This window comes from Sturnus vulgaris, chromosome 1 (assembly GCF_052056855.1).
Source record: "Sturnus vulgaris isolate bStuVul1 chromosome 1, bStuVul1.hap1, whole genome shotgun sequence".
NCBI lineage: Eukaryota > Metazoa > Chordata > Aves > Passeriformes > Sturnidae > Sturnus > Sturnus vulgaris.
The window spans coordinates 114,242,023-114,265,735 of NC_142243.1; the positions used below are offsets into that span (position 1 = coordinate 114,242,023).

A 23,713-nucleotide genomic window follows, 5' to 3' on the forward strand; every position below is an offset into this window, starting at 1 on the left:
ACATTATATGTGCAGCTCATTCTCTTCCCATTTGTTTCACCCACACCTGGTATGGAGTGCAATCATGCTAAATATTTTTGTATGTAAGAAAACAAGCAGACCATATCAAGAAGAGGAAGGAAAATACAGCATTTATGCGGTATGATAATCTGACAAATGTCATTTGTTCAACTATGAGGATACTATATAGTAGTTCCATAGTATATTCCAGAAAAGAATTGGTTACTAGAGATCCCATACCAAGCCCTTGTTATTCAAATGTGGCTGAAGAGACCTCTCTATATTCCCTGCCTGAATCTTTTACCTTTCCCACGTGGAAGTCAGTAACCCTGTGAATGACCACTGTCCTGGTTTGGGCTGGGATAGAGTTAATTTTCTTCTTACTAAGTGGTACAGTGCTGTGCTTGGATTTAGTATGGGAATAATGTTGATAACACACTGATGTTTTGGTTGTTGCTAAGCAGTGCTTACTCTAAGTCAGAGACTTTCCAGTTTCTCATGCCCTGCCAGCGAGCAGGTGCACAAGAAGCCAGGAGGGAGCAGGGCCAGGACAGCTGACCTGAACTGGCCAAAGGGATATTCCATACCACAGAGCATTATTCCCAGTATATAAACTGGGAGGAGTTGACCAGAGGGAGACAGGCTGGGCATCATTCAGTGAGTGGTGAGGAATTTTATTTGGCATCACATGTCTTTCTTGGGTTCTATTTCTCCTTTTCTCTCTCCCCTTTCATTACAATTAGTAGTAGAAGTAGTGGCAGTAGTAGTATATTTTACTTTGTTTAAATTATTACACTCTTCTCATCTCAACCCCTGGGTTTCTACTTTTTCTGATTTTCTCCCTCATCCCACCAGAGTGGGTAAAGGAGTGAGCAAGCCACTACATGGTTCTTAGTTGCTGGCTTGGGTTAAACCACAAAGACTCACAGGAAGATATTTCCAAATGGCAACCTGACCTAGTAAGAATCTATGATCAAATTCCCTTCACATGATGTCACACACTGTGTTTATAGAAGCATCTATGAAAGTGAGAAAGCCTATAAAAGTTATGACAGTCAGTGGCAAATAAAAGTAATATAATTACAGGAGAATCACTGCAAATTTATTCTACATTATACATCTTTAATATGATTTATCCATCAAGTCCAGTTACAGAGCATTTAACAGGGATTATAAAAAGGCAGAAACTAAAAATCCTGATCATTATCCTCATTTATAAAAAAAACAGTTTTAGACATAGTTCAGAAAATATTCAGATATATATTTGACTTCAGTTGCTTCAGTCCCACTGAAGTTCACACATCCACTTATGGATTAGAAATTAAGTATCCACAAGTCTTGCTCTGGAAATGGCTAAGGCACTGTACAAACCTAATGCAATATATTTTCAGTAACAACTTTTCTGAGATGGTTAGTCATGTTTAGAAGAAAAGCACTTGAAAGAACTCAGGGGAAAATATGACAAATATTTTTGTACATCCTGAAAATGTTTGAAACATTTTTTCAATCAATTTTTTTTACATTTTTTATCAAAATAGGACAAGATAGGATTCAGAATATTTTTCTGGGTTGTTCACCAGAACTGACCTAGAAAAATAGCGATCTCTAGAATATGATTTACTGTGTACTTGTTGTGAAGTGGATACTACAGGTATTAATATAGCTGCTTGCTTCTTTCTGAGTGTTGGACACTTAAATCAGCTCCTCCAGTGGGTGTCAACAATGTTTCCAGTTTGCGTGGACATTTCTCTTGTTTTCAGAAAGCAAGTTCCCTGCAGTAATGACTCATGTTAAATTAGGATGAAGTACTGAAAATGCCAGTCAGCAGCAAGAGTGGGACAGCACACAAAGTGAAGCTGTTCTGCACTACCACAGCAGGACAATGACAAATAAGGAAATGAACATATCTTGTTCTCAGGGATTTGTAAAAAAATCAAATGAAAGAGTGAGTGCCTCTCTAACAAGCACCTGTCTTTCTTGCCTTACATAAAGTAGAGGCACCCCAATTACAGCAGCAGCAAACACCCAAACACTGCCCTCACAGATGAACCCTGGTGCCCACCAGCCTCCTGCCCCAGACAGGGCCAAGGCACTTGCCAGATGGGTCTGAGGTTTAGGGAAAATGCACTCTGCTTGTTCAAAGAACAAGATAAGAAAACAAACTCCCCCAGACCTTCTGGATTGCTGTGTCTCTTTTAAAACTCAGGGGTATTTCTCCTTGAATCTGCAGGAACCAGCAAGCAGCAGCTTACATATTTCAGTTCTGAGGTTAGGCAGTTTGATGGGCTCACAGAAAGGGGGCTCTGGCTGACACTTTCATAGTTATAAAACAACACACATAGGCACCTCTGTTTGCCTACAGCACTGCAGAATACCTCCACCTCACTTCCCAAACTGTGTAAACCTCCATTTGATCTGCATGGACACAGGGGGCATGGGAGCAAAAACTCAGAACCACTGGAATCTTTATAGCAGCTGCAGCATAGCTCTAAATTCCCACATAGTGGTGAGTTCTCCTTTTAGATGAGACCTGTTTCCCTCTCATCAATGATCTCAGCTTAAAAATGTGGAATTGAAGATGAGAGAATTAGGAGATTTTCAGTCATTGTGCAATCTAGCAGCAGGATCCAAGTTTACTCCTGTCTCAATTCCCCACAAGAATACAGATATGACTGATTAAATCTTTCCTGCAAACCAAAGCCTGTTTTTTAAGTGCATGAAATAGTTTGAACCAGATGTCTTGCTATTTTGTACTACAACATTTTCACTGTCATTTTTTTCTCAGGGCAACAAATGTACAGCCCGGGGGAAAAAGAAAACCTTGGCAAAACTGTGCTTTGAGAAAAGACATAAGGATTATCTTGAGAACTTTCCTTGTGCCTACTCTGTCCTGGAAAAGTTATTATTACTAAAACATTCAAAAAATTACTTTCATAAATCTAGAACTTTCCCTGCACCCACTCTACCCTAAAAAAGTTATTATTACTAAAACATATAAAAAATTTATTTCATAAATCCACTGCTGCAGGCATTTCATATACAGTAACAACAGAGCTGCAAAACTGAGCAGGGCAGGGAAATACCAAGCAAAGTTAAGTCCTGCTGCCTCCATATCATTGCCACTGGCTTGTCTAGATGAAAAACTAGTTTAACAAAAATTTCAGAAGACTACACTAAAACATTCAGGCTACAGAAGCTCTGTGGCATGGGGTCCTGATCCAGCCTGAGTGCTTGATCCTGTCGTGGAAATAGTAATTCTCAAAGGGAAAAGCTGTAGAAACCAAGGAGTCCTTTAATTCCTAAGACTAGTGCAGAATAAAGCCTCTTCTCTCCTGCTACTTGAAACTCTACTTCCAGATCCTTCAAATGATCAGGAGACCCAATAGAAGGAAAATATGACCAGAGTGTATTTATGCATTAAGAACTTTGAGTTGGGGATCTCTCCCTACACCCTCTGCAATTAAAAAAAAAAGGCTAAACTGAAACAAGGATCCTGATATTTCTAGAGGAGTTGTGAAATGCCCATTTCAGAGAGTGTTGAATAATTCATGAAATCTCTACCAATAGCCCATATCTACTTATTGGGAAAACAAATCTGGCTGACTATGCACAAGTGAGAAGTCAGTCAGAGTCTTGACATAATCCAGCTGCTAAGGTTGTTTTTGAAGGCTTTCTTTATTAAAAAATATCTTGTAGTTGGACAGGAAGACAAAGAATGCACAACTGTTTATTGGTTGGCACATAGTGAGCTTCTCTTTTGCAGCTTAAATGGTAAATGAACAAACTTCTAGAAAAATGAGGTTACTACAAATATTTGGTATGTGCCTGTCAATTGATGAAGCACTTCTTAAGATCTGGGAAAACTCTGAATAAATCAGAAAAAGCAAACAATCTTTGAGAAGAAATAAATACAATTCAACCTCAAGTCTCTATGAAGAAGCATGATTCTCAGTCTACTTCTCCTCCTTTTTTCTGCCTTTTTATTCAAAATTTCAAAAGCATCTCCTACTCTTATTATTACTCTGCTTGTTTATTATTAAGCTTTTCACCCTAAAGTTCTCAATTGATGTTTCCAGGACTTTCATCACAGTACGTGTTGCATCGTGTTTGCTAGCCTTGAGAACACCATGGCAGTCATTTCAGCTGTTGATGGTATTGGTTTCTAGAAGCAGACAATGGAAGTCACTTCTGGGCACAGAACTAAGTCTCGAGTGAACATGCTGCCCACATCACCCTTTCACTGTTCCAGTGAAAGAGCACCTTCAGGCAGTTCAAAGTACAGCTCACTACACCCAATCACAGAAGGGTCATAAGTCATATTTTCTCTCAATCTGATTGCTTGAAAACGACCGTGCCTTGGCTTCAAACTGACTGTTTTAGCAATAAAATTATAAAGATGGGATCAACAATCATCTTCAGTTTCCTAGCTACCTCAAAAACAAGTACAAAAGAATGCAGGAGAACAGAAAAACCAAACTTAAAAGATTTCAGGTTTTACCTCATCTTGCTGTGAGTTTAGTAGCTGAAGCTTCATGTGTTTCATATAAGCCATAGTAATGGGCATGTTGTAATCAATCATACTGGTCACCAAAGTTGGAGGTTTTCCATTATCTGCAAAAAAATAGTTATTATGCATTATGTGTTTATTGTGGAGGCTATGTCAGCCTACTCTGTAGTCAAAGTCAGACTGTTATGTCATTTAGCTCTAACTTTTGCATTTTCAATCACCTGTAGGCTGTACAAGTGGATGTCTTCCAAAAAAAAAGGAAAACCAAGATCAAATCCTGAAAACTGATGAGATCTTCTACCCTAAATGACAGCCCATATACCCTATCTATTCCTTACACTTAAGCTCCCATACAAACATTTCCATAGCAAAATAAATTATTTCCTCCAGATAAAATCATCTTGCTATTGAGGGTGCAGATGACATTACACTCCATCCTTTACTGAAAGCAGAAGATTCACTTACCTCCCAGCTTCAGTAAATGAGATGATCTGACTTACTGAACTGTTACAGTCTACCAAATTTATGTGAACCCTCACTTAAGCTAGGAAAGTATAAATGGGTATTAGAAATAAAATTACTTTACATCCCACTACTTGGCACTAACATTACCTTTATGATCCGCTCCATCTGGGTTTAAATGCATTCTTTTCTGGCACTCTGAGCAGCTCATTAGAAATCGTGTCACCGCTTCTCTCGGTAGGAAGGCATAGGTCTCTGAAATCTGAAATTAATAACAAAATATAGGTGTTATTATGTAAGCTGATTGAGCATGATTTAACAGACCTGATCATCATATTTCCAAATACGGCACATTATCTTTTAATGCCAGGAAGTCCAATGAAAGCATGTTCTGCTTTGTACTATGTAAGATTTCAAGAAACATCTCTCCAACCTGCCTACTTATCATCTAATGGCTACTAATGGTTGGTACTGAACAAAATTCTACTTGTACCAAAAGGGGGGTTGTTTTCTGTTTACAATTCACTTCAAATTCCTTTCAACAAAAAGATTCATACTTAACACTGTCCCACTGCGGAATGATATCCCAAAAAGTTGAAGAGAGATCTTTTCTAATAGCCAATGCCAAAAAAAGAAAGTACTTTTCTCATGTGTTCTATTTATTTTTGTTGTGACAATACATGGACAGATATAGAACTTGACATATTAGCAGCAATGAAGGTTGCCTTACTATTTTTATTTTGTACTTGAACGTTTTGTGAAAATATTCTTCTAAAGCTTATGGTTTTGTATTTTGGAGTACCTACAGTACTTTTACTAATAGTTAAAGAATTTGTGAACCAGTTGATTTTAGAGACTCTGCTTTACTGGCAATATCTTGAAACAACAGATTTTAGTTGTTTCCTGGTTTCAACAAAATCACTGTTTCTAACCACATACTCACAAGCAGGCACCAGAGTGATTTTTTTTCTCTCTTTTGAAAGGGAGAGGAGGAAGCAGTTGTTACTGGTTTTAAAGATTGCATTTCCCCCACTCCAAAGGATGCATCTCTCTTTATAGACATTTTGCCTTGCTGAAAAGAACCTGGAGGTTGATGCCAAGCTGAAAATAGGCTAATAATCAGCATACTCTCTGATTACAAACTACATCTCATACTGGCTCCTTTAAGTGGATAGCCACTTTAAGTGTATAGATGAAGAAAAATTATTATCCCTCTCTACTCAGTGCTGGTAAGAAAGCATCTGGAATAATGTGCCCAGGTTTCCCCTCACAGTTCACAGCTCCCCTCCACACTTCAAGCAGGCTGCTAAGAAGTAGGAGATGGCTCTGAGCCAGACCATCATAGCAGCTGGAACCTAAAGGAAACCTTGAAGGAAAGGTTGAGGGACATAGATTCCTTTCATGTAGGTTATGAGGCCAAGAAAGATTTAATTGTAGCCCACTACTGCCTGAAAGGAAGTTTAAAATCTGTAAAGAAAAACTCTTTCTAGTCTATATGACTAGGGATAACAACAGTGGTGTCTTGGGACATTCAGACCAGACATCAGCAGAAATTGTTACACTCAGTGCACTGGAGCAGCTCTATCAGACAGGTGGAGTTTGATGAAAACATCCAAACTTGGATGTTTTCAAGCCAATAAAAGGTGACTCCATGGCTTTTCTGTGATTCTTTATATATGTTGATGCATATACACTGAACAGTGCAAGTGTTGTAATGAGTCTCCAGCCTCCTTTTCCCAAATATGGTGCCTATTTTACTATGAAGATAATCCTTAAAGAAAGACCAAGCCCCAGCAAGAGAGATTAAGAGTGTGAGTTGTTAATCTCCTTGTACTCTCCTACTGCAGGATGTGATTTCCTATCAAGCACTATGCTGGGATGCAAGTCTCAGTAGGAAGTGAAGAAGAATGGAGATGGTGTGTATGAAAATGTGGCTATAGAAAGGACAAGATCACTATATAACTGGATGTAAATGGGATTACATATTGTCCAAATCACTTCTGCCCCTCACAAGGGTGCTAAGAGGAGGAGGAATGGTCAGTTTTAACTTTCTTACACTCTTCCACTTGGCTTGTCACCTGCTTAACCTATGCTGAGTCTTACATTTCCTAAAACTCCATGGACCAAATTTATCAGTGGCAGTATTTTTGAAAATGGGTGTTTAAATTAGTGTTTGTTGACATGATGTGTGTTGCATCAATAGAAATTACATATTATAAAATGGAAATGCAAAATATACCATCATGTTTATAACATCGGTTTTTAGGCTGTTTATTGTTGTTGTTTTCTTACATAACAGAAATCTTATTGGGGAGACAGAAGAGAATTAGTATAAAAGCAAATATTGTTCTGTGATGAAAATTGGCAAAGATTTTTTTTTGGGCCTGAAACAACTTTTCAAATTAAGGCACTAAATGAAGCCACTTTTGAATGGGAGGTCCTACTAAAACCTATTTTTAGATTATTTTTTCCTGGTTTTTATACCCACAGAACAGATGCTTATTTACCTTTCTAAACATGAAAACACTGTTTATACTCATGCTTTATGGAAACTAAAAAAAGAACCTAAAATCAGCTAGAATTTAGAATTGAAAAAATTGGAAAAGTGCACATATGCAGCAACCTCTCTCTTGTAACATTTAATGTTTAGCACTGTATTGAAACTAATGGAGCTTACCAATGGATTCATTAGTCCCTTGCATTTGATAGGAACACTCCATTTATTCTAATCAAGCTTCTCTGTCAAAATTCCAGTTCTCCTGAAACAAGATGAAATTCTTCCATGGAGAGAAAGTGAGCTAAGGCCCAGATTTGATAGGTATGCTCCACTGTCTGTAAGGGAACTGGGTTTTATAACTAAATTTGTCCACAGAGCAGATGCTCATGTCTCCAACCTCCCACTGCAACACAGTTTTAAGGATATCCTTCCCTAAATAACTCCAGATTTCACCAACTTATTTCCTTGTTTATTTTATAAATTGAATCAATCCCTGACATTCCTAGACTTCAGCCTAGGTATAAATTGGCATAACACAATGGAATGGCATTAAGAGAGATACATAAGGAGTATAACTCACAACATTCCTTATTCTCGTTGCCTGAATATATAGAAAAGAAAGGTCTCTCCAACTTCCACTGCCAGAAAGTTTATGAATTGTCTCCCCCCAACAGCACAATTTCACACCCCCAGCAGTGCAGACCCTTCTTTGCCTTTCATCTCTACGTTATAAGATGCAGATAGCCACTTGCTTGCTCTGGCCAAGCTCTGAAACCAGCTGTAGCCAAGAAATGCTCAAATTAACACAAGGCTGAACACAAAATCCTCTATTTCAGCTCTCAGTAGAGTCTATCAGGTTGTGCACTGATAAATGACTGATGTCATTCATGGAGCTGGCTTGCATGGTTGTGTTTCAGAGCACAACCTGGAGGCCTATGGCACCTTCTAAATAATTATACAGAAATACCTGAGTGGTCTGATTTCATTAGGAATAATTCTATCCAAAAGAAGGACATAATGACTCAGTCCTTGCTGGTGCTCTGTCTGCTCACTGTCATCAGAGGCCCTCTTCTCAAGGCTATTAGCTAATAAAATATATAGCCAGACCATCTTTTCCAGTGATGTGTTATTAAAAAAGAATATTGGTTTATTGTAAATCCATGCCAAAAAATAATAAATTTAAAATATGAACATGCTTCTACATTTTAAGAAAAAATAAAGCCAGAAAAAAGAAGTGGGGGATATTGCATTAATTACATCCATACTCTGACAAATGAGACTGGCATATTTTTGGCATGACTTACAAGAAATTTCTCATGAACATGCACATTCCTATCAAAGATCAATGAGTGCTGATTTACCATATTGATAAAATTACTTGGATTGATTTTTTTAAAAAAATTATAAATATACTTTTCTCAAATATATAAGCTCTAGAAATATCCTTATGGGATTCCTTACTCTTACTAGTGTTTTTATTGCACATTAGTATATCTTCTGCTGCTTGTAGAGATGCATTATCTCATAACTAGATGTATTCTGTATCATGGAGAAATCAGAAAAACAGCAGATTCTAGCAGATTTGTGTATAGGTATTGTGTACTAGGTATAGTTATTGTAGCTATATGCTTTCTTACATTGTAAAGATATATGAAGAAGAAACAGAACTTCCATAGCATTAAGCAAAAACTGCAAAAATTACACAGGGTTTTAGCCTCAGAAATTATAGGATAAGAAAGCAAACATTTCCTAACAATACAGTCCCTGCACATCTACATATATTTGGTTTTAGCTCTGAATTGAGAAGAAAATTAGTTGGTTTCAGTGGCTTCAGAGTCAAAGCTTTTATTATTATCTTACTTCACCATTAACAAAAAGTCCTTGGTATATTTTGACATATATGACTGCATCCAAAACATCGTGCAGCAATGAAGACCTGTCTAGGCTTGTTTATTGGATCCCCTGAAGAGCACAACTAGTACAGGCAAGTAATCCACTACCTGAGCATGTAATCTGATTTACATTGGAGCTAAGCAATGAATGTCCTAATGGTCTGTGAGAAGTCTATTGCATTCCTACTGCATCACTACAGGCAGAGAAAACAAGAAGTTTCCTTTATGCTCTCCCATACTTAGATGATTTAAGTGCAGGATGCTGTGATGATGTAGCTTTCAGAGCTAAATTTTTGCTTGGAAAATTAACAAGTCCTAAACTGAAAGGCAGATTTTAGGACACATATGGCAGAGTAGGATAGACAAGTGTGAGGAGAGGGAGTGAAATTTTGCAAGTGAACCTATTAACCTCTAAAGAATTAACATGGAGGATGTATGTGTAGTCTGGAAGATACAATGTGTCAGAATAGAGATTTTGCATGTGTGTTTGTATTTTTTTAATTAAGGAGGGTAGAACGGGGGGAAGATGATCAAAAGAAGACTCTAGGAGGAGGAAAAGAATGATAGGGATAGACTGAAGATGGTAATCTGTCCTAGGCCCACAGCCATCAAACCAGGTGGCAGAAATTGGTATCTTGAAGACAGGAGGGTGAGCCAGCCAAGGGAAGCCCTCTCCTTTTCTCAGCAAGAGGTCAGAATAGAGGGCTGACATAGGAAATCAGATCTATCACTGCTGGGAGTTTTATCAGGAGCTTGCTATCCTGCTACACTGTGGGAAATGCTGTTCCCTCTTGTGCTAAACTTGCACTTCACAGCTCCCTTCCCTTCTCTCCCCATATAGCAGAAGCTGCTTTCTCTGAGGGAAGCAATGGGAAACACCTGCTAGTAGGACAGTTGCCAGGACACTGAACACTCATGCCTTGCAAAGAATCAGGAATAAGCTCATAGAGTAAAAGTGCACGGGGCTTGGCTGTTTTGCCATGCACACAAGAATGGTGTGGATGCAAGAATTTAAGCATGCTAAGACCCTGCACAAAGCTCAAGTTCTTCCACTTCCCCAAGGACAACATCTGTCCTGTACAGACACCAGCCAAGCCCCAAATCTACTTTAGCCCTGTTTGATCAGGAAGGAGATGATGTTATCACAAAGTGCAACCTGTCAAAAAATTATTCCCTGAGGAAAACACACTTAGTGTGATGCTTACAGGGGACTCACAAGAACATTCCCATTTTGGGAGGGAAAAAGAGTAACCTCTTCTGTTTCTCAGTCTCAGAAAGGCTTTTCTTATGCTGACAGGAGAGATGGGAAGCTACTCAAAATCTTGATCCAAAATCAAGAAACATTTATCACTGAGACAGGTAGATGAGGCACAAGACGCCAGATGTTGCTCCACATCTAAAAGACTCCTGTTAATGCCTCAGATGTTTTACATTTATGTACTACCTATCTGATGAGAGTCTTGTCTCAAGCTACTTTCCCTTGACACATTGGTATCTCCCCCCTGTTTTACAAGCTTGCTTCTTCCATTTCATCAGCCCAGTGGCTCTTTTGTCATTCATGGGTTGGGAGTCTTATTAACCAACCCATTTCACCTGCTCAGACATGACAGCCTTCACTCACAATTCAAGTTCACTGCTGTAATGTTTCAAGGCTTTGCACAGACACTCACAGGCTCAACAGGCATATATTAGATCATCCTTCATAGTTAAAATATTCAAGTAGAATATGTACATAGAATTAAAAGGTGCTTAAGGCAGCTATGAGACTTACACACAGCTCTCAGCTAGATGATGCACTTAGTTGTGGGAAAATGTCTCCAGATATAACATAGAAAGGTGAGGCAGCTCCTCAGTTGTTTAAATGAATGAAAATCTAATACCTTTTTAAGGATTTTAAAACTAAGTAAGGAAATCAAATCTATTCTGAAATATAGGGCTTAATCACTTCATCTGACCTGACAGTACTTATAGCTGGGCCTGAGAGGTAAGATAGATGTTTTAGGTCGCCAGTCTCATCACAGACCATTTGCACTTCTTGAAAAGTGTAATAAGGCTATTTTTTCCTGGTTTGCACTGAATCACAGAGCTGTCCTGACAGCTTGAGCCTGTTGCATTATGCTGCTACTGTAGCCACAACTTTTCCCAGTTACTCCCACCTCTGATATACCCCTCAGCACTTGCATTTAAGTTGTAGACACAGATGAATAGTTTAAATCGACAAATGTGGTTCTACAAGGCACAGAAAGCCTGCTATCCACTTGTTGCAGGCCTTTCCCAAGTACACCAGATGGATTCTTTTCCTGAATACTTCTCTCCCATGCATCCCCATCTCCAGCTTGATGCCACAGTCCTCCTTTCAGAGTGGGATGCCTATACAAAAATAACTCCCTGAGAACACAGACTGGAAAGCACTACCCCAAAGCAAAGCAGTTCCTCTTAAGACACTGAGCTGTGGCAGCAACTGCTAGCAGAGATACCCCTGCGACATCCCAGTACTTTCTCCTGACAACACTGCAACATCAGCACTTCACTCCAGCTCCTGTGAGGCCCAGCAGAGGACCCAGGGGAATGCAGGACAGGCATGGACCTCTTTGGGCACTGCTGCCTTCCCTTGCCCTGAGAAACATGCTCTTTTCACCTTCCGCATCTTCCCAGTCACCTGTGTCCCTGCTGAGCAACTGACTTGGCCAGGCCTTGTGTTATATCCTGCCTTTGTGAAGGAATTATCTCCAGATCAAAACCCCCAATGTTTTCCCTGTTTGTAAACTTCCCTGAGAACTGGGAAAATAGCAGAGATTAAAAGCCCCATATTAATTATTCCTTCAGTCTGCCATACTTTGGATATAATTTAAAGTTCTTGGTTTCATTTTGCATATATAAGCCACGTCTGGGTTATTTGCTGGTATAGATCTACCTAAGTTATGCTGGCAAGGAACGCAGCACATCAATCTTACCTTGTATACAAGTCAGGCACCCAAAATGAACAAAATCTGACAGTTAAACAGGATACTTCTCCTGTTTTGCATATTTTCAAACCTTGAAAACTCTCCCATATTGTACACACGTTCCCTTCTGGTCTTTTACTGTGCAGAGGAGAAGGGAATGGAACCTTATTCTAAACTTAAATATTGAAAGACAGATGCTTTCCTAATTTATCTAGAGAGTTTGTGCCAAAAATCCTAAAGTTTGAGCTTGGTACATTGCTTGGTTCTCTTTCCAATACACTGCTCTTTAAGAGGTCTCAAGTACCACATCCTATTTATCTTCCTGCACAGTGCCAGTGCAGGAAGTTCCACACAAATCAATCAGTTGTAAAAATATAATGCATTTCCATGCAGTTAACATAAACAAGGCAGTGCAGATTCCCTAACTGAGTTTGTCAAGTGCTCTGAACACATGTTTAGAGGGACATTCTAATGTATTTTAGCATTCCAGCACCCAGGGTGACTCCATCAAAAATTTAAAAGACTCTAGCTATACCAAATTTGTTACTCTATGCAAATGCAGACAGTAGTTAATTAAGTCACCTTTGACAATTTCATTACCTTTCCAATCATGCTTGAGCAGTATTCAAAACTTTGAGTGGAGCAGGTTCACTATTGAAAATGAGACTCACACATATATAAGCAAATTAATTACTTATAGCCAATATATTGCAATTCTCAAGGGCTGTGTCATTAATTTTTCAGATACACTTAGGTACTGAAAACCCATGATAGTATTTCTGAACTTCAGAAGATCGGGAATTTTTGTACCAAGATTGTGGTAATTTCTCCCCATAATTTCTCTGTTAAAAGGTTTTGGTTATCCAGTTGGAGAATAGAAGCAACGTGGCCATATCATGCCAGGGGTGAATTACAAATAGCAATTATAGAATACAGCTTGTGAACCACGTCTCCTATAAAAGTTCTTCACTCAAACCATTCGGTGAATACTTATGCATGATAAATACATGCAGAGATCTCAGGGATGATTCACTTCTGACATGTGAATAAAGAAATAAGACTAGATTAATCTTGTTCCAGATTCACTTAATGAAATTAGACCCCACCAAAGTACTTCAATTTGATTTATAAAGCTTTTAGAGTATAATGTTTTGGAAGACAGTTACCTGAGATATTACCTTTTTCATCCTTACAGTGCCACAGAGGAGGTAGACACTGCGTGGCTTCCTGGAACAGACTGGCACTACAGCTCTTAATTTTACTAAAGGCATTTTCATGGACAGGTCCAGCAAAGGAGCATGCATTTCCCTGGATGGTCTGGTAGAGTTTTATGCCTGTTTACTTAACCTAATTCTTATGTCAGAATAGAGAGCAAGAATTGGAATTTGTTTCTTCTGGAGTCTTTTATCCATTTTTTTAACCTATGGAAATCTTTCAAAATTATATATGTGAATCCTGTCACTGAGAAAGACAACCCAATGTCTTTGATAAATTAATAAACAATTGAATGAATGCACAAATATTGGAGACTGATTATGACAAAAACATTTGGGCACCCTTAAGGATGCAACAGGCTCATATCTCACTTGCAATAAAAGTTGACAAGAGATGAAACTACTATGTAAACTACTGAATCTGCACAAATAGTTTTTCTCACTGAAGATGAACTAGTCTTTCATGCTATTCACAATAAAAAAATTTCTTATCAGACCTGAAATCATGGGATTCTCATAGTAATAAATATTATACTTGGCACACATTTGTGGGATGATGACTTGAAGTATTGTATTTATAGTTGGCAGCAATCCTTATAGCTGTATATTACTCTAAGATATTTGTGACCTATATCTTTGAACAGCCTACTGAGGTAAAACAAAATAGAAAGAGAAAGATCAATGGAAAATATCACTTTTCTAATGCTTTCTGAAAAAGAAGATAAAGTATCAAAATGGCTGAGGTGCCAGATGAAAATTAATTTAGAGACTTTGCATTAGTTCACCCTGAAATAACACTCCAAGCCCTACAAAAGCACACCCAGATGAAAGATGTCTTCATATGTCTATCTTAAGGTCAATACCTCTGGGAACAAATTATAAGAAATTTTGCCAAGAGCTTATCCCACAACAAACCATCTGAAATAGCCTATAAATAAAATATCTGTGAAGGGATTCACAGATACAGAGAAAAGATTGCTATCTGGGTGAAAAAAACAGTAATGGAAAAACAGCTGTTTCTTACAGCCAAAATTGAATCAGAAACCTGGAGCTTCCTCATATTCTGGTGACCTCTGATGAAAAACAGCTCACATAACTGCAGGCCGTTTTTAAGATGAAGAGCTGTGTTCAGGGTGATAGGTCACCTCAGGGCCCTGTTCACAGCTCCCTGCCAACCTTATCCCACTGGGACCAGCGGGAGAGGTGCCTTGGATGCCCTGCAGTCTGGCCAGGGGCATGTGATTGGCCCTGGCTGGGCACCCCTACCCTGCCACCCTGGGGGAGCCGCTGGTGCTTCAGCAACTGGAAACAGCTGGGCAGGTGGGTCAGGATCAACCTCTGAGTGTGCCTGGTACTATCACAGCCCTGCACACAGAAAGCTGGTCACCCAAATCCAGGCAAGACCATGCATTGTCAGCACCTTGGGAAAGTGCAGCAAATGTTTCATTAGTTCTCCACAAGACAATGAAGTGTTATATTTGTGTCACTAATCACAAAAGCGATTTATGGCTATTTTAAGACTGTATTTATGCAATTAAAATTTTAGAAATAATATTTTCTCTCTACTCAGCCAGTTTGTGCGGGTGTGGGAGGTGTCCCTTCAACATTTTCCTTATGGCAGCTAGTAGTTTTCCAGCCCTTTGAATTTAGGACATTTACAAGTTTTCATACCATTAAACCATTAGGTATTACTTAGTCTGCAGCAATAAACTATAAGGCACCTTCTTTTATATGCTGAAATACAGCAATCCATTTAGTCAAGTTGTGACAATACCTTCTAAGTCATCTTTAACACTTCATCCATTTAATAGCAATTAATTAATACAGAGCTATTAGAAAAATTGTGAAGCCGTTACAGAAATAGCAAATTCTCTTCTTGTACCAATGAGAGAATCTCTAATGAAGTCAGTGGATGTGGCCGTTATTACATAGCAATAGTGATTTCTAAACCATATGTTTTCATGCACTAATGAAAGATCTCTGAAATAAATTTGAGAGTGAGGGTGTCAGTACTAATCTAGTTGGAAAAAAAAAAGTCCCCAAACCTCATACCATGTGACTAAACCCAAAAAACTCACATTTTTTAGAGACTCGTGTTCACTTTTTTTACTTACTGCTTTATATGTTCTCTTCTGTCCAGCATGTTTTCTGATTTGTTCTCCATTGGGCCCAGTTTCAACATGCATGGAATAGATAATGTCAAAGAAATCTTCTACGACGGCCACCCGCCGTAAAGACAGCTTCTCATCTACACCTACTCCATCCTGAAAAGGGGAAAAAAAAAAAAAAGAGAACAGAAAAAGTAAGGGAGACAAGATGAATAGACAAATTATGATAATCATGAGACACATTGTCCTGTTTTAGAAGGGAGTTAAAGACCCATTAATATCTGAAGATCACCCACCCTGAAAATAACAGACACAGTATTGTAGGAAAGCTGCGTGATCAGAAGTATCACATAGACCCTTGCAAGCAGCCCATTTTGCCAAACCAGGGCATTTGGCCTTTTGATAGCAAGTGATCTTCCACTCCAGCATTTAAAAAAACAAAACAAAAAGTTTCTGTGCTTTCTTCTCCAAATGCACAAAAATGATTCAAAGGCAGAAGCAGTCCCAAACACACAGCACAAAAATGCATTATGTGGTTGTTAATAAGGATGCAACAGCTCTTTTATTCTCTCATTCCCTTCCCAGTAAATCTGTGTCTAGCATTTCATAAAGGTGTTTAACAAAAGGTTTTAATTCAATGAGCTGACTGTAATTATGAATACGAAGGAAGTTGTTATAAACAATTTGCCCCTGCAAAAATTGAAGACATACTATATGAAAACACACCACAATATGAGGAAAAGAAAGGGATATTTTAAATATTTTCCACTTTTGCACACAGATGTCCAGTTGGAAGAAGTGGAAAAGTGAGAACACCTAGCATCTGATTTTCAAAAGTGATAGTGTCATGGTAGCTAAAGACTCTTGAAAAGAAACAGTCCCCAACATCTCTGAAATTAACCAGTGCAGTTCAGCTCCTGCCTTTTTAACAGAACCATCCACATGAGGTTTTGTGTTTTACAGCTGCCTATGGACTCAGTTCTAATGAAGGAGCAGGATATGGGACTCTTGTTTTTCCAGAATAGACATCTATAAAACTACAAGACTGTAGTTTGTAATACAACACCAGTATAGGAAGAATAAAATAAGAATGGCCAATTCACTTGTACTCCAACACTGTATTCAAATTTAGATCTTTGGAGGCAGCAGTACAACCTAACATTCACTGTGTATTTTAAGAAATAACACTGTTCCAAACAGAATATATTTTATAATATCATTACTGCTCGTTTAATTCATGCCACAACAAAACTGATTTAATGGGCACTTCTATGACAAAACACGTGCAATTATGGCTGCAGTGACCAAATAAAGACAAAGATGAGGAATTAAAAGGTAATAATTATGTATGACTCCCACTTGCTATCCCTCTGATCATAACTGCTTGCTAACCCACTCCTCTAAGTTTGCTGTATGTGGACAAACATGATTCATTTTTCTCACTCCCCCTATTTTTATTCCAGCCCACTTCCATTTTCCATCTATTTCAAAGGAAGAACCCAAATAATCCCAACAGCTCCAAAGAACCTCCAGGGTGACATAGAGGACCTCTGACACGTTCCTAGTAGCAATGGAGAAAATGTCAATGCCTTTAGAGTGTAACCCTCTAAATGTGCATTATTCCAAGTGATAGTGGGTTAGGAGGTGTTGATACACTACCAGCCAGACAGGTTATGCCCTGTCCTGCTCTGGTGTGCCCAACCTTCTTCAGAGAGATCCCTGCCCAAAGCTACGTGGTCTCTTCCATTGTGTTCTTTATCCCAAGGAGACAGCTGGACCTGGGCAGAACCCTGGCACATGTGTGATGAGAGGACTGCCACAGTTCTAATGGAAATGACTGTGTTGAGGATTCAGGGTGGAAGAACATGAGGAATTTGCAGGGGAATCTCCACCACAGGTTAAAGCCACTGGGAACAGTTGATCTGAGAAAGCTGTGCAACTCCCAGCCCATGATCAGTCACTGACCACCAGCTCAAAAACTTTGTGGCTTTGTGACAGATTTTGATTTAAGCTTCATTAACAATTTGCTAGATACTACCCACCACCATTGCCTACTATTTAAAAAAAAAATTGCTTTAGAGATGGGGCCAATATCAAATTCAGATCTTTGCAGCTTTAATCTTTAGGGGAATTCACATGTGAGTTCTGTAGGGGGGCCCATCTTCAATCATTATTTTCTCACCACCCAAACAGCACAGTGGGATCCCTGATGATTTCAAACACTCTTGTAATGACGACAGTGTTATCTCACACTGCTCTCCAAATACTCGCAAGTTTATAGTGTTGATTAACTGACAAAGATTTAATCTGTTTATTACTAATGAGTTTTGTTTTATGAAATTTCCTACGAGGGAGCTCTCTTTTTTAATTAAAAATAAATGCATTACAACAATATTAATTTAAAACCTGAGATGCCACCTCAGCAGAGCTGACACATTCCAACATTATGAATATATTTAAAGAAGAAACTCGAAAATGAAACTCATTTTGCTGCTTTTGGTGGCCACAGTGTGCAGTGTTCTCTCTAATGGTCCTCCTATCACCCTCCCCAGACATGGACACCCAAAGGTTGCCAAGTATGATCTGGGGGTGCTCTTGAAGGGGTTTCTCAGTGTATCTGACTAAACCAATAAGTATTGATAGTACTTCTAAAAATACACAGAAGAAAAGTCTGCGCAAGTTGTCTTGACTCCTAATTGAAGTGCTAGAAAATGAATACAAACTTTCCAAACACTTTCAATCAAAAAGGGTAGGAAAGAAATAATTTAAACAGAGTAGAAACTACTTCAGGAGAAGACAGGGCTATAATTCAATATTTACGTCTAGAGGAGCCTGGACATGACTAAGTTGGCTTCATCCTGCAGAAGGTGCCAAGGTGCTGTGAGTGAACTGTTCAGTTCATCCAGCAACAAGCAGTGCTGTGCAGAGCTGTAAGCCCCAGCTACAGAAGCAATACACCAGCTGAGTAATTTAAATAAGGTAACTACTTACTGACACTTTTGATATTCCATACAGACATCCCAATAGGTAAAAAGCTGGGCAAATGATAAAACCTCAAATCTCCATTTAAACCATGAAGTCTCTGAAGTGGATGCAGTTGTATCAGGCTCTCCTGAAATATGCCATTACACTATACTTTTATCACGAAATTGCTATTTTATAAAGGCATTAACAAAGCAGCTCTGCTTTATAAGCAGACTTTGGGTTAAAAATTTCACAGTGCCTAAGGGGACAGTTTTTTAGCCTCAACAAAGGCTAAAAAAAAATCTGAATGAGAGAATGCATCATAATGCTATTCCCATGACTGAAAGGCTATGAAATGTCCACAAGGGACAGGACAAGTAATAGACTTAAACCACAGCACAGGAGATTTACATCAGTCATTTGGAAAAACTTACTATTGATGTGGATAGTCAAGTACAGTAACAGTTTGCCTGGGGAGGCTGTGGGATGTCTATCATAGGAGGATTTTGAGACCAGGTTAGGCAAATATCTGTCAGGGACACTATGAGTAAATCCTGTCTTGGGTAGACTAGATATTACTTGAGTTTCTTCTTGATAACTCTAGGAAGCTTAAATACCACTTTCAAAGTGAGTCGGACAGTAACAACTCTGAAACAGCAAGGAGGATATTTATAAATCACTGAGGTATTTTTAGGACTTTTTATTCAGAATGGAAGGAGTCCAAGCCTCACTTTCAAAAATTACTTTGGAATGGAAACCTCACTGAATGCTTTACTTCAAGCATTGGACTTAGACTCTCAAATCTTTCAGGCCATTTCATCCCTCTCCTTTCAGCCATCACTGAGGTGTGCCATGCCCTGTCCTAAACCAGTTGTCCCAAATGAGTCTTTGGCCAGTAGTGTGACAGACACTGACAAACTACATTCATCCTTATAGCTGCTGGAATGCTTTCGGTCTCTGTCAGTAACATGTTACTTCATTTTACTCTTTGCATTACAGTTTTTTCTGTTTAATCTTGGTTTTATGTATATCCAGAGATCTCTCTATGCTCTTAGGATAAAAATAAAGGTTTCTTTTCATTTTTAGAACTATGAAATCCATTTGTACTCTGAGATTAAAGTTATTTCCTTGTTTGTTTGGTTTTATTTTAGATATCTAGACAAAGAATAAATTTCTGAACAGAAGTGAATTTTACAGAGAGTTGTGCACCTCCCAGAAAGTGCTAAAGATCCCTTTGAACCAGGATGGTTGGGGAGACAGGCAGTCTCTTACTGAGGTTGAATCTACAGGGCATGTCAGAGTAAAGAAAGGAAGAAAGTTTTTCAGTAAAGCGAATAGATAAATCTCTTAAGGCAGCAAAAATATCTATTAAATGAAAGGTTGTCATTTTGATAGTTACTTTGCAGAGGAGAAAAAATTTTAATACAAGCCTTTAAAATTAATGCCACTGAAACAAAAGTGCTTGTAATTCCTTGCTTGAGAATAGCTGCCCATCTCCTGTTGAAATTTCTAGGAGGAAATAGGTCTCATAAAAAACCCTCTTGCTTTGTGAATGAATATAACTATCAGCATCTTGACAGTGTTTGAAAAATATTCCTATAAAGACATGATAGACGGAAATAGAAAATAAAAGGAAAGTCTTGGTTGGTAGTTTTATAGAAAACGTTCAGGTCTATAAAAACCTCTGCTGTAAAAGCATCAAAGTCAGAAGCACCTACAAAACATTAGGAGTAGATGCAAATAACAATGCACCTAAATATTTCATTACATAATATAAATCACATATAAATCGAAGACTGCTTTGAATGCCGAAATATGATGCATAATATTTTTCTCATATAAGCAGTTCAGACAGCAGCAGAGTTAAAGCTCATTTATATCCCCACACCTCTGCTGACTCGTACCATATTTTGAATTTCCCCTAGATGAGAAGCAAAGTCTTTTGCTGACTGAAACACTGTAGCCTGAATAAACAAAAAGTTTTGCTCATAGCCCTACAGGTTGTTAGTTCATGCATAATGAGCTCCTCGCATGAATGTATGTAGATGTTTTACTTCCTCTGCGTTCAATATAGGAAAATTTTGTATGGAAAGTGTTAGGAAGAAGCAATAGTAGTTGATCCTATATATCTGTCTGTAGAAATAATTCAAAACAAATTGACAAACTGAAAATCCCATTGCACATTATTTCTTTTATCTGCTTGTTCAGTAACTGCAAAAAATATTGACACTTTAGAATAGGGCTGACTGTTTTATAATGCCTCTTAGTCCCATAGAAATGAACAAATTACTTTAGTCAGCCCATGAATTTGAACTCCCAGGTTATGAGTACATCCATTTGAATATTTGACTCATTCCTGTCAGCACAGTGAAAATCCACAAAAGAGCAAAAGTTATTAGTATTTGGTAGCTATTATTAAGTAGCATAAAATAAATAAACTGATAATTTCTATCCAGTGGAAAGTGACTATAATAGCAAAAGGGATATTTATTCTTTGAAATTTACAGTTTCTGTTCCTCATTATATCATGTTTGAACAGCAAATCTCATTTTTTACCAGCAGATGGAGACAGGAAAAATAAGAGTTATATTAAAACAGATACACACCAGAATCATTTCCAGCTGACAAGTTCTCCCTTTAGAAAAAAACATACACTACAAGAACTAAACAAATAAGCTAGGACATGGCAGCAATGAGTCAAACTAATTGTAGACATAGATCGTGAAAACAAAGAGAATAAAGTGAAGTAAAATGGCAAATTAATTTATCCTTTGAGACAAGAGACTAAAACTAAATAACAGACACAAAGTTTTGGTGTATTATGAAAGCTGAAGGTGACAAAAAGTTCTCGTACTGGACTGCTTGATAGGTGAGTTCCAAATAATCAATACACAAAATCAATACTGAGCAGAAGTCCTTTTCTCCTTTATTTCTTGAACTGTTCCAGATGCTGGAAAAGCACCAAAGCCAAATCTATGTCCATAAATAGCAAAAGGTGAGTGCTGGGTGCTCTATAAGTCTAAAATATCCCACCCAAAAGGGCTGTCCTACTGAGGCATTTCAGATGAAGCCATCATCTGGTGTGGATCACTAGATCCATTAAATTAACTTGCCAAACTGTAAAAGGAAGGTCTGTCACCTGTCTTTCCTTGAAGCATGGTAAAATAAGCCCAGAGATTATTTAATGATACATAAAATATTTTCAAAGGTGTTTTCAGAGGTTCCTTCGGCCTGAATAGGATAACAACCTGGCCAGTGGTCTCTGAGATAAATATTTAATGCTTTTTCCATATTAAAGGGCAAAAACTTTTCTTTATCATCTTTCTTCAGAAGTGTATATGGATGGCAAGAGGTAGAAACTGATGCACAGGAAGTTCCAGCTGAATATGAGGAAGAACTATTGTGCAGTGTGTTCCACACACTGGAACAGATTGCCCAGAGAGGATGTGGACTGTCCCTCACTGGAGATACTCAAGAATTGTCTGGAACAACCCTGTGCCATGTGCTTTAAGATGACCCTGCTTGAGCAGGGAGGTTGGACCAAAGGGCCACACTGGTCCCTCCCAACCAAACCCATTCTGTGACTCTGTGAAAGGGAGATCTATCATCAGAGTGCAGAAGGTATTTGAACTAAAACATGAAGTGCATGTACTGACTCTTGAGTCTCCTACCAAAAACAGAGGTAATTTCAAAAAGATGCCTGCACTCAGAAGCTTGAAGGAATGGCAGGAAACCCTGTGAGGAGCACAGGACAGACAGAGCCCTGGTTGCAGTTCACTCTTCACAGTTAAGAGTTGCTTCTTAACTGAGGTCTGAATACCCTTTTCCCTCAGCACCTGATTTTTTTTTTCCTTTGTTGTTTAAACATTTACAAAACCCTTCTGAACAAAAGCAGGTCAGAAGCTGGGTCACACTTCACTGTTTGTGAAGTCTGTAGCTGCAGGCTAACCAAACACCATGAGCTGGATCTCCATCAGCAAGCAGGAGCAGGACATCTGCAGAACAAAGCACATGATACCAAGGAGCTCATGCCACACCACAAGCATTTCAGGATATTTCTAACCTGGACCTCTGCAATGGACACAATTCTGGTCACAACCCAGTAGGTGCATGTCTATCAAATGCCAGTTTTCTTTCACTAAAAGGAATCTGTTTCTATGCTTAAAAAATATTGCACTGTGAAACAAAGCCCAGCAAGCGTGGTCATGAGCTTTGTTCCAAGGACATATTTGTTTTCCAAACTAAAATGTCAATGTAAATGCAGATATAGCTTCCTTAATAAGGCAACAAGACAGGATTTTTCACATGCACATATTGCAATGAACACTACCCAAACTGATGAGAAAGCTACATAACTATCTAGCTCAGGGACACGCATGGCCCTGGTGTGACTCAGGAGATCAGAAAGAAGCCGAACAAACACTCATTCTGAAACAGAGACCTTATTTGCCACATTACTCCTTCTACATGCTTCCCTCTCTAGCAAATTCCTGCCTACTTAGCCTGTTAAAACAGCAGATGATGCCTCCATCATTACATGTAGTCTGATAACAGCTGGCCTTTTTTCTTTTATTTTTTGACAGAGAAAGCAAATTAATGCTTTATTCTGTCTACAAATGTTTGGAGACTTGGTGTATTTAGTACATGAAAAAGTAAGCCAGGCACTACATGCATCATATTGAATGAAATGTATGTGACTATTTCAATTGAACCAAAGCTAGAACTGGACAGAGAGAGAGACAAAAAGCATATCTAATACCTGCAGGGAAATGGCAGTTTGCATTTCAAAGCTGAAAAATTATGGTCAATTTATAGTAATAATAACAATAACAAAGCAAAATCTGAAAATTGTAAAAGAAAGCAATTTCTTGAATTAAATTTTTTTGTTAATTTGAACTTAACTATAATTTACTTATGAATTCTTAATTTTGAAAAATTGTCTCAGAAATAAATTCTGATCTTAGGAAGTTTCAGAAGAGAGTTTCCTGAAGCTTATATTTTAAAAGAGAAGCAATAACTGTTTCTTTTTTTGATAACCAGATTGTGTTATTTCCTGTTCCCTGAAGGATACCGTCTCTTTTCTAATGGGTTAGTATTCTATTAGAAAGAATTAGGTTTTGACTT

At 38.3% G+C, this 23,713-nt stretch overlaps 1 protein-coding gene across 5 annotated transcripts in view; it reads right to left on the minus strand.

Annotated features, from left to right (window-relative positions):
* NOL4 (nucleolar protein 4) overlaps window positions 1–23,713 on the minus strand; it is a 189,459-nt gene that overhangs the window by 138,745 nt on the left and 27,001 nt on the right. For all 5 annotated transcript variants that reach the window (XM_014874349.2, XM_014874351.2, XM_088174645.1 and 2 more), the window contains exons 2-4: window positions 15,632–15,781; window positions 5,120–5,231; window positions 4,499–4,611 (exon numbers count right to left, since the gene is read on the minus strand). In XM_014874349.2, the coding sequence (XP_014729835.1) occupies window positions 4,499–4,611; window positions 5,120–5,231; window positions 15,632–15,781 (375 nt within the window). The remainder of the gene's footprint in view (window positions 1–4,498; window positions 4,612–5,119; window positions 5,232–15,631; window positions 15,782–23,713) is intronic.